A 12,563-nucleotide genomic window follows, 5' to 3' on the forward strand; every position below is an offset into this window, starting at 1 on the left:
GCCGTTGCTGTTGATTATGCCCGGTAGTTGTTATTGACTGGATTCTGGAGTGTGGTCAGCTCCCAGAGTGTAGTGTGAGCTCTAGACCTATGTATTTGCAACCCGGTCTCACGGGGATTCGTGAAACTGTCACGTAAGTTTTAGTTTCGGTTTCGTGCGCACCAACACGATTTCGTCATGTTTTTTGTGCCGCTCACCACGAAATGTTTTTCGCTGTGGTAATCACATCTGAAAGTGGTTTATACCGGCGGATTCATGACGATCTAAGCTGTCCATCGGCGTATACTGCTTGTGTGATTGCGTTTGCGGCCGCCGGCCGCCGGACATTCTTGAAATTCCTATGCAAATTGGTAAGTGTACCACCAGCTTATGGTTAGGTTATGGTTATGGTTATGGTTAGGGTTATGGTTAGGGTTATGTTTAGGGACGATGTCATGCAAAATATAGCGTTGGATTCGCCACGGTTTTACATTAAAAATATAATATACACATTCTTTTGAAATACGTTCTGAGTGGCACGAAAAGTCCGCCGTTTAAAATACATTGGTGCGCATTTCGTGGTGAGCGGCACGAAAAACATGACGAAATCGTGTTGGTGCGCACGAAACCGAAACTAAAACTTACGTGACAGTTTCACGAATCCCCGTGAGATCGGGCTGGTATTTGACGGTACTCTTGTGGTTCTGTAACGTTTTGATTACAAGCATATCTGCCGCTGTCTCAGCAGGCAGCATTTGGGAGTAGACGCGCTGTTACACCACAGTAATGGCGGGGCCCAAAAATACGGGACATTTGAGATCCCGTATGAGACAAATCAATTTAGCCCAATTTACCGGATGTCCTGGCTAATACGGGACAGTTGGCAACCCTAGTTCACACTGACTTGGGTAAACTGTTTTCACTGATGAGACATCATGGCCTCATATGACCTGTGAAGATGTGATGTGGAATCTGACACCCAGACAAAGCAGCAGATCCTAGAAGTCCTGGAATTTGCAAGTTGGAGCTTCAGTGGGTCAGAGTTGTTCTCCAGTTCATGGTGTGTTTCTCCTTGGACCACCACCAGCAGAAACTTGTCACTGCTGACGAGGAGCAGACGAGCCGACAAGCTTTCAGTGTTACTCCAATGTGCTCATTTGGTCCTAACTGCCTGGTTCTCAACAAACTATCTCAAGTCTTGACACCTGCTCATTATACCCACAGCCAACACTTCACACGCACCAAGATAATCAGCTTCATCCAGTTCACGTGGTAGTGGTTTGAGTGACTGTTGACAGGATTTTGTTCATGGAGAGATCATCTATAATGAATAATAAAGATAAAAAATGAGACATTTCTGACCTTAACATGACAGGGGACAGTTATTGTGTAATCATTCAGTCTAGCACCCCACCCACCACCAAAAACAACACTCAGTGTGACAAACCTTTAGTCACATATGTGGGGAAATAAGCACTATCTTGTATATGTATATATAATGTATATATAATATGCTGCTATCATAACTAAGACATCAGTTCACAATCAGCTGATAGAATAAACGAACAAACTGCATCAGGTCACAAACTCATTTTCAAGGATCATGCCACAGGTAGCTATAAAAAAACAGACCAGTTAATCTCTGACTGTTCCAAAGTCTGGGGTCATCCAGACAATTCCATGTTCTCCATGAAAACTCCCACTTTTATCCATGTGCTAACATAACTGCACAAGGGTTTTCTAATCATCAATGAGCCTTTCAGCACCATTAGCTAACACAACGTAGCATTAGAACACAGGAGTGATGGTTGCTGGAAATGTTCCTCTGTACCCCTATGGAGATATTCCATTAAAAATCAGATGTTTACAGCTACAATAGTCATTTACCACATTAGCAATGTCTACACTGGAATTATCATTCATTTAATGTGATCTTCATGGAAAAAATGCTTTTCTTTGAAAAATAAGGACATTTCTAAGTCACTCCAAGCTTTTGAATGGTAGTGTAATAACACACAGTAAAAATGTAGAAAAAATACAATGTAAAATATCATAAAAATAGAACAAAATAAAGTAACATATCATAAAAATATACAGTAAAATACAATGAAAATATAGCAAAAATATAGTAAACTATAAAAATACAGTAAAAATATCATAAAAAATGCACAGTGTCTACTCTGGATTTATCATTCATTTAATGTTGTCTTCATGGAAAATGCATTTCTTTCAAAAATAAGGACATTTCTAAGTGATTCCAAACTTCTGAACGGCAGTGTATTTCAGAGGGAAATATTTTAAATTGTACTGAGATTGCAAGTAAGATGTTACATGCAAACATATGTCAGACTTTTGAAATATTATGAATTACAATTACAGCAAATCACATCGTATAAGCTGAGCTTGAAAAACAATTATTTTGATCATAAACTTATCATAAAATCTAGCATTTATATGTGTGTGTTTGACATCATTAATCGTATCAGTCGCTTCCCCAGCAGTGAGGAGATACTGCTGCTTTATTGTCGTTAACATACAGGTCGTACACAGCAGCTGACCTGCAGCTTGACTTACTTACAGTAACTATAAATAAGATTTAGATCAGAGTTGTTCTACTGTGTAGCTACATACAGGGTTGTACTGCAGCGAGCGTGAGGGTGGTTTCATGGTGCTCTTAATCATTCAGAAATATCACCTCCTCCAGCTTCTACTGAAACTCTGTTGCATAAGACACGACTTCCCCTTTACTCCCCTTTGCAGAACTTGTTTTTAATCTAATCATCTTCACTGCAGTGATAAAATCAGACTCTTCTAACACCTCCCTGAGTTCTCCCATGACAAAGCAGAGCAGAGTGAAGGGAAAGTCCTGTACCTGAAAGCATCACTTTTTGCTGAAGCCTCTATTCATTCTTGACAGCTTGTTTTTTTTCCCCTTCCCCCTTCTCTAAATGGCAGAAATTTAAGGCAGGGCTACAATTTATCAGCGAGCAGCATACAGGGTGAAGTTTAGCATTTGCCACTGAAGGAAAAATGAGACGCTGATGCAGGAGGGTAGTTTGGAAAGTGATCTGCAGAGCTTTAACACAGAACCCATGCTAGGACTAAATTTAGAGAACATAATGAACACTGAATAATGGTGTTTACAACCATGGGTGGTAAAATGACAAGCTGACTTATGATTGGTGTCATTATTGTAAAATGCAGGTCATACGTGCTTTTAGGTGTTAAAATAAAGAGCAGAATAAACAGAAGATTCGAGTGTTCGGCTAACAGCTGTTCCAAAGGCTCAGTACACATCAGACTAAGGCTGACATTCAGACAGTTCAGGGACTCATAAAGCACCACACATCATTTTCTGTTCATCCTTCTCTTATTTTTATTTGTTCTATGCAATCACAAGTAACAAGAGCGCATTTAATGGCAGTCTGATTCATTCTTGTACCAGTGGTGTTATAGTTGTAGATCCAAATAAGGTGCTGTAAGATTTAAAGCTTGTAAACTTCTAAAGTTTAGTGGTGTAAACCTGCAGAATAAATCATCTTTAGACAGTTATTTTCATGCACTTGTTTATTGTTTGTTTGTAGAAAATGCTGCACTCATAAAAAACATTTTACATGAAAATATTCGTCGTAGAAAACATTCACATATTGTAAAATAAAAAAAGGTACGTGCATAGAAAAGTTTTGAATTTGTAAATAAAAGAAATGCAGACACTATTTGCATTGGCAGAACATATTCAAGGGATGTAAAGAAAAGATCTGAAATGTAATTGCATGTGTAGAAGTGATTTAGATTCAGCCAGCCTCTTGGAGAAGAGGTGGAACATCTCTAAGAAATCCAGCTGCCTTCTTCTGAGGCACTGAGAGTTACCATGACTTGATGACTAAGAATCTGCACTAATATATTTTCAGGTAACATGCAGGTTCTGTAGCCTACGTGTTACTGTTTTTCATCCATGCGGTGAAAAACAGTAACACGTAGGCCACAGACACAGCAGCCAAATGAAACACCACCAGCAGTCATGAAGCTCTTCAACACCTTTCAACCTTCTTTGGAGCAGCCTCCTCACTGTTTTCTGTCCAAGTTCAAACTGGCATCATGTAAAGCTTGATAAGGACACGAAAAATACTTCAACACAATATAAGGTGAAGGGTTTACTTCAAGTAACTGGACTTATTCTTGTGATCTTGAAGACGTTTGGGGCTGGAAGACGAGGACGAAGGCGGGGCTAAGGCTTAGCCCCACCTTCCCCTCTAGAGGTTAAATACCTGGGACTCTCCAAACTAGTTTTTTGAACTGAAGAAGCCTCTCGGATGAGAGGCGAAGCGTTTTCAAGATCACAAGAATAAGTCCAGTTGGCTGAACTAAACCCTTCACCTTAAGATGACCTGGACGACTGAGAACCTTCACAGACATCAACACAATATACTATCATCACCTGGGATTATAGAAAAGCACTTTTACAAAAAAACATTGTGTTCAATCTGCCTAATAAATATGATCTCAAAAGCAACAACATAAGGTAAAAAATCAGTAGTCACAGGCAGCACTTTGCAGCTCAAACAGCTGAAATATGCTGGGAGAGAGAAGTCCAATTTTCATCGCCTTTGTCAAATTTAGAGCTTAATAAATCAACCCCTGATTAGTAAAGTCACCAAAACCAGTTTGTGAAAATCCACTGTAGTCCAGAACCCAAACTAAAGCAAACCAAATCACTGAGGCATCATGTTCAGTGCTTAATTACAAATAAAGTCTCTACATTGCATCTACACAGATTCTCCTTCCTCTGGTTACCTTCGTTATGGGTAAAAACATAGAAAACCAGAATATAGGGGTTATCAGATAGGTGCATATGGAGCTAACAATAACTCGGACAGAGCTGCCATTTTACACCTTCACACGTTAAATACATCAGCTGATTAATCTGATTGATTTTCTTGGGGCTTTGACCCTGCAGCAGAAATACGACTCACAAATCCTCCAGGGATCTGAGTTCTTGGGAAAGTAAAGCTCTGGGAGAGAAATCACTACAAAGCACATTTGCTTTATGATGCAGTTCATGCACATTTTTCTGCTTCATTCTGACTAGAAGAGAAGCTGTGGGCCAGACCAGATTCTGGAACCATCTCAGATGACCAAACCTAAGTGGTACTAAAATGTATGTTGGGTTAATGTAAGTACATTAAGATGTGATGGCTTTTCCACACTTATTAGTGAAACGCTCACATTCACCATTGCTGGGGTATCGGACAATTCATTTAAATCTGCAGTGAGTCAATAATCAAATAAAACTGTTTGAGAACGGGTAGTATATTCTAAAAATTAAACATCAGACCCAGATGAATGCACTTCTTGTTTGTACTTTCTTTTAATGCATATTTGTTTTTGTCATTGTGTGTGTCATTTTTGTCACTTTATATCTCATTTGTGTCATTTTATGTCGTGTTTTTGTCATTTTGTGTTTCATATTTGTTGTTTTGTGTCGTGTATTTGTCGTTTTTTGTCGTATTTTTGTCATTTTGTGTCTCATTTTTGTTGTTTTGTGTCGTGTTTTTGTCATTTTTTGTCTCATTTTTGTCATTTTGTGTCTCATTTTTGTTGTTTTGTGTCGTGTTTTTGTCATTTTTTGTCTCATCTTTGTCATTTTGTCTTGTTTTTGTAAGACAATCTTGTTACCATGGAAATGAACAGTGGTGGTTGGCCAATAGAGGGCGCTGAGTCTGCAATGTTATCATATCAAAATGCTAACTAGAGACACATAGCAAGTTAAAAATACCAAAAAGAATTGGTCACCTCGAGTGGTGCCGATACTGGAAATGTTGAGTCCGGGTCCATGGGTCCATACATAAACTCAGGTGGCATTGTGCTTGATTGTAAAATCGTGGTTTGTTAAACACATGGCATTCCTGATAAAGACCTAAAGCACATTCCGTGTACTTTTTGTCGACATGTTGATGTCACTGTGTTGACTGACAGCGACGTAGTGCCTTAAGCTCGGGAAGCGTTTAACCAGCAGCTGTCTGAAGTAGTTCTGGAATTTTTTCCCTACAAATGTGTAGAAGATGGGACTGATGCAAAAGTAAATGTAGGTCATCATACGAGTGAAGTGAAGCGCATAGCCCAGCCTCTTTCCTTCCTCACAGTCAGTAACTTTATCGTGCATCAGCTTTACAATGTTGTAGGGAGTCCAACAAATGAAAAACAACAGTACGATGACAAAAATCAGCCTGACTGTCTTGAACTTGGTAACTATCTTGGATGACATGACAGTGATTGCAATCCTAACATAGCAGTAGATAATCACAACCAGAGGGAAGATCAAGAACAAAAGCTGAAGGTAAGGCTCAGATGCTATCAGCAGATCAACATTAATATTAGGACGGTCACTTAGATCCTCATCACAGTAGTAGGTTTTGTTGTCAAGAGGATAAAAAGAAGCGGTGTGAAGAATCATGGGCCTGATGCACGCCAAGCCGCTGACCAGCCACACCACACCACAGGAGATCACAGCGTAGCTTCGGTTCCTCACATGTGACATCCTTAAGGAGTACACAACTGCAAGGTGTCGGTCGAAGGTCAGAAGAGCGAGGAAGAGGACGGAGCTGTAGAAACCCAGGTAGTAGACACTACCAACAATCTTGCACATAACTTTGCCAAAGATCCAGGTGGAAAGCTGCATGTAGACACCCAAGAAGGGAAGGCTGCTCATGAAGATCACGGAGGACAAGACCAGGTTCAGCAGCAAGATGTTGGTCACAGTGGTCAGCTTCTCAAACCTGCAGGGTGGTCAGTCAGAAAAGCATTGCATCATTATAGAGGAACAGAGACTGTTTATGACACTTCTATTTCACTTTGACTTCAGAAGACTTCAGTAAAATGAGCGAATCAATGGATTGGTTTAAGGCAGCCAAGTAAATCTGCATATTTTAGGCATCACTCACATTCGTAGAGGCAGTCATACTGGAATAGGAGAATTTTTTTATCTCATTCCACTCAACACAGTTCTTCCTGTGCCATCTTTTTGTGATTGTTGTCAACCTGCTAATTGTTGAAACTGACTCTGGAAATGTGACCATTTTATAACTTTGTACTCTGCGGCTCTGCTCCCTAGAAGCCTCCAGTCAACATCCATTTATATTCTGATGAAAAAGTTCTCAAGTAGCAGTAATAATTTGTCTTTAGGGTAGAGGATGTCAAGTGGAGTTCTTATAGAGCGGTAAACAGCACAACCTTAAGCACGGAAAGCCCCAGAATCATCATCCAACCCTACAAAAAAATAATTTTTCCCTGTTCCTAACCAAACCTTATGAAGAGTAGCGTCACATCACACTTTTTTTGTAGAGAAATAGTGTCATCCAATGAATGGGATGCCAAGACTGTCAAATGAGAAAACTCTTTTATACGTCACTCTTGGCTTGGACAAATAACACGTACATAGAGGATACTATCCTCTTTTTCTCCCTCTGTGAAATGCTGGAACTTTGAAATTGATTCGCAAGCAAACTAGAAAGTTTGGTTCCAGCCATAGTCAGACTGGTTAGCTGTTAGATCTGTACATTCCTGTATAGATCATCCATAATACAGAGAAAATCCACACAAGGACATAAATAATCAATACATGGTTACTCTGTAAATCCACACAGAACACATGCTAAGGAAAAATTCTAACTGAAACCATAAATTAGGAGAAAAATCCAGAGAGCAGGAGATCTGAGCAACATCTCCATTTCTTCCACATCTGGGCATATTAGCTGCTTCTATGCCAATAAATCAGAAGTGCCTGACATCATGTTTATGCTAATTAAAAACTGTAGATAGTATATTTATGCTCACAGGGCCTTGCTTTTAGGGCTTGTTTAGTTTAACAAGCACACATGTAGTTGCATTAACATGTAAAGATACAAACAACGTGTTTGGAATTACATGTAATATGGTTTCTGATTGGTAAATGTCTCCTGTGTTTATGAACAAAAATATCTGAAGTTCCTTTACAGCCCAGTCAGACTTAAGGAAGATTCATTTTAAGATTAAAAAAGAGTTTAGCGCAAAATATTGAGGGAACACTGTTGTTAAATTATTTTTTAAAAGGAATCCAAATGTAACTTTGGATTAGTTGGGTTAATAGCCGACCATATAAAGTGCTTTGAGATGACAGGTTATGAACTGGTGCGATATAAATAAAACAGAACTGAAAACACACGACCCAAATAAATGACTTGATCAACTGTGCCAGCAGTATCTGACACAGGAAGAGCAGACATTCTGTGTTCTGGCTTGCATAATGTGAGATTAAGTGGAAACAAACGTTATTTTGCACTGATCAATCAACCATCACTGATGTTAGCCGTCCTGTCTGGCTGTTACCATCTGAACCAGATCACAAAGCCCACATGAAGTCAACTAATCATTTATGTTGCATTTATGCAGACTGCATGTTTTATGTTTAGCATTCTGTATAACCGTAGCTGCTCATGATAAGCAGCATTATTAGTGTTTAATTAAGGTTTAAGCCATCTTATCACTGCCAACTTCTGTTCACAGTGAGTGTCATCATGACCAAAAGGAATCATGCCAGTGATGTATGTCAGTTTTTAGGGCCGCCTGAGAAGAGATGAAAGTTGAGAGCAGAAGGTGAGCACCTCTCAGATGATACAAGTACATCGTAGTACAAGGGATGAGTCAATGTTTTTAGTTCAAGAATGTTTTTCGTTTAATAATCTATCATTCAGATAGGAAGCGGTTAGTAATCCATTCCTGAACATCCTGGCAATGAGCACAGATGACTGCCTGATAACATTATCACTGCTGAAAGAGAGACAGACAGACAGGATGTCTCATAGAGAACAGTTACCATGACCAAAGCAAAAGCAGAACATACATATGGGTATTCATGGGTATTTCATGTGGGGATTACATTGGCCCAAAACCTCCTCCTAAACACTGATGCTGACCCTGACACCTACTTTTGGCACACCTGTGTACCAAAATGGCTCAGTAGCGCCCCCTGTTAAAAGTATTTACTACAGCCAGTACATGTGACCTAGACTCATGAAATATTAGGTTCACCATATTCTGTTTCTCTGAAAAGAGGACACACTTCCAGCTCGCACGCGAAAAATGTTCAGGGGTTTTCCGTGGGTCAGGGGGCTTTCTGTGCTTCAAACTCAGTTAAACAGATATTCTGAATTCCCCAGAAAATAACACTTTACCTGGATATACAGAAAAATAGCCCAAAACACTCACAAACAGTTGCTTTATAAATAATATATTTATTAATTTAAAGCAATTCTCCTAAACAATATAATCAGTCACATACAAATATGGCATGCTCTAGTCTTTAATAGTTATTGACTCAAGTTGTGTAGGAACACATGTATTCAGATGTTTAACAAAATAAGAAATAATCATCTCTCTTAAGTCTGACACTTACACCTTAGTTAGGAAAAGTGAGGTAGAGTACCATTCTTCAAAATAACCTCCCAATTATCAATTATGTAAAAATAGAAATAAATATTAAAAATATTAAAAATATTAAACAAAAAGAAAAAAGAGAGGTAGCCTATTCTTCAATGTTCAGTTAGCCCATTCTTCAAAATAATGTGTCTAATGGCAAATGAAAAAAATATAGAAATAATGCCTCAAGTCAACAGTCCTTTTTTCCTTCTTTTTCCTTTTCTTATTAGCTACAGAGACATAAGTCCCAGCTTTGCAGACTGTACATTCTGCCTCCCATTTGACACGACCCGGACGAAAACAGGGGGACTTTTTTCGCATTTCATCAGTGAAATGACATTTGCGTTTCAGCATTTTCTTTCGGTTGGAGTGCTCTCTCGCAGTGTGTCTACCTGCCTGTCAGCCTGCGAGGAAGCGAATCTCCAGCGCCATGGCGCGCACCGGCGGACGCGGCGCTGGCGCTCCGCAGCGTGTGCAGTGGAAATTGTCTGATAGAAGAGAATGGGTTCTAAGTGCTGCGCAGTACGATTCAAGAGCGCGGCGCGGTGCGGCACGGCGGTTTTGCGTTATGTGGAATTTAGGGGATCAAAAACCCGGACATTTGAAGGACTTTATAAACGCCGGCCGGACAGGCCAGACAGCCTCTGAAAAGAGGACATGTCCGGGCAAAAGAGGACGTATGGTCACCCTATGAAATATGGTACACATATGTAACACGACACACATCATCAAGACACACAAACATGTAACTGATAAATCGGTAGCACGAGGCCAGCCACCAGGGGTGATGGTGAAGTAAAACTCTGAAAGTCCTCGTCAGCACAGAATGCCTTATCTATTAAAGATTGCACAACCTGAAATGCTTACAGCTATCAGAGAAAGCTCCACTTTTGTCAGTTCTAAGAGACAGTCTAAGACATGGCTGATTAACAATCAAGCATGTGAACATTGAGGAATTCAGGCACTCTAAATGCAGACATTTTAAAGACAGGCTCTTTATCTGTATAACTGTCTGCACTTTATGACAGGCCATGTCTGGTAAGCACTTTTCTAAAATAGTAGCACTTTAGGGTAGGTTTAACCCAGTCAGTATTAACTGGCATTGTCTTTGTTTGACTCTATTGTTTTTTATACATCTGTAACGCTGTATCTTTTTTCTTTTACGTGTGGGACAACAGATAGAAATTAGCCTTGTGCTACGTACTTGCTGCAACCTTGTGTGAACTATTATGAGGTTGTACGTTCATGAATATGCACTGTCCCGTCCAAATAAACAAAATAAAATAAATACTCATGTCTAAAACCCAACAGGAAGTTGGCCATTTTGAATGATATGTCACATAATCAAGGGTTGTTGAATGGGCCAGCAAATCCAAGCATGCCCACCAGATGGCGCTGCGACTAAGGGTGTATTTCAAGCTATGTACGTGATGAGGGCGGGCCTTTGATCAAACATGTAAAATCTGAGACAGATTGGAGCATTTACATGCTAGTTAGACAACACTTCCTGTTTCATGGTGGAAATCTCGACTGTCGCCATTTCTATGCCCTCAGACTTTTGCAGAACATTTTGATAACTTTTGACCACCCATGCCTGCTGTACATCCTGGCCAAATGTCTGCTCTGTCAGGCCCGTTTGACTTTATAGCTTTGAAAATGTGCTAAAATTGGTCCTGTATCGTGCATATTACTTAGAAGGTGGCTTGGTCCCTGAATATTTTGGAAAGGCCAGAAATGTTGTTTAATGGTCTTTTTTGTTGTAGTTTCTTACTTCTTCTACTTCAAAAACTGAGAATAGGGAAGTCAGATGAGAAAAGTTATTTTTCTAACCCAGTTTTGTAATAATTATGCAGACTTCTAATTTCCCATGAGAGACAAAACTCTCACTTCTTTTGTTAAACTTTCGGGTTTGACGTTCAGTAACCCTTTGATTGGCTGAAAGCACTGAATATGTTCAACAATAAACAAAATCTGTCTAACAACTGTCTTACTGCTGCGCTCCAGAGGAAAGGTGATGGACAGTACACAAAAAGTCAGTGACTCAACATTGCAGTTCCAAATAAAAGATTTACCACATCTGACTTGTGGTAAAGGTTGTTCATTTCAGCAGAATAAGTGCCCATGGCCGTGTCTAAACTCTCCAAGAAATATCCACTATAGTGTTGGTTAATATTTCATTGCTCAAATTGAACAAAATACCAGTGGGAAGCTGAGTTTCATTACAACTATTCAAAAAGAATCCCATTGCCTTGAGGAATATTGAAATCCAAGCAGGACACATGCATTATGCATAAAAGATCAGCAGCAGCAACATGACAAGACTTAGGTTTTCTTAGAAACTCTGTGGTGTCAGAGATGTGAGGGCAGTGGATGAACTGCATCTTTGATCTGAAACTCTGCTTAATATTCTCTGTGTACCTGCTGTAGCGATCTATCAGGGGGGCTGTTGGCCTCTGTGGATTTCTGTCAGATGCATGTGATGATACTAACAGAGTTTATCTGTCAGAACAAGTTCTAGTTATTGTGATGTGACTTTCTCTGAAGCTGTTTTTTAGAACATTTTGTTTTCTCTGGTTGACAACAGCTCCACCTTTATCTGCATACATACTTTACTGCCATCTCCTCCCACCCATGTACGAAGCCAACCTGCTGATATATCTGATAAATAATCCTTCTTGTGTAAGTCATGGCGGTTATAGTCACAGTTTGTGGTTGAGTTTCTGAAAACAAAGGGCCATTTGACTCATATGTGATGGATTCTTTATCGTTACTTGTGCAGTATTAATTCCTTGTTTTCACATACACTGTAAAAATATTTGTATGTTTTACCGTGAAAAACTGTCAAACTTAGACGGTAAACATCTGTAAACTCTGAAACAGTTCCATGCAGTTTCTTTAACACTGAATCGTTGTAAATAAGTTAATCAGGAGAAAAGTGTGTTTGTTAGATTTTTTTTCTCATGAAAAAATGCAATTCCCGACTCCTGCACAGTTTTTAATGAAGAATGCTGTAATATCTGCAACAATACTGTAATTTTTAATTTAATTCTCAAAAAGAATCCATTTTTTTCCAGTTAAATGTGCAAACTGTTGTCCTGTAACAGAAACATGCTGCAATATTTATAACACGT

At 39.4% G+C, this 12,563-nt stretch overlaps 1 protein-coding gene across 1 annotated transcript in view; it reads right to left on the minus strand.

Annotated features, from left to right (window-relative positions):
• Window positions 1-3,347: 3,347 nt before the first annotated feature.
• LOC110964098 (C-C chemokine receptor type 3-like) overlaps window positions 3,348-12,563 on the minus strand; it is a 10,045-nt gene continuing 829 nt past the window's right edge. The window contains exon 3 of the mRNA XM_022212713.2: window positions 3,348-6,755. Coding sequence (XP_022068405.1) covers window positions 5,897-6,755 — 859 coding nt within the window. The 3' untranslated portion in view covers window positions 3,348-5,896. The remainder of the gene's footprint in view (window positions 6,756-12,563) is intronic.

The sequence above is a fragment of the Acanthochromis polyacanthus genome, chromosome 20 (genome assembly GCF_021347895.1).
Source record: "Acanthochromis polyacanthus isolate Apoly-LR-REF ecotype Palm Island chromosome 20, KAUST_Apoly_ChrSc, whole genome shotgun sequence".
NCBI classification, from domain to species: Eukaryota; Metazoa; Chordata; class Actinopteri; family Pomacentridae; genus Acanthochromis; species Acanthochromis polyacanthus.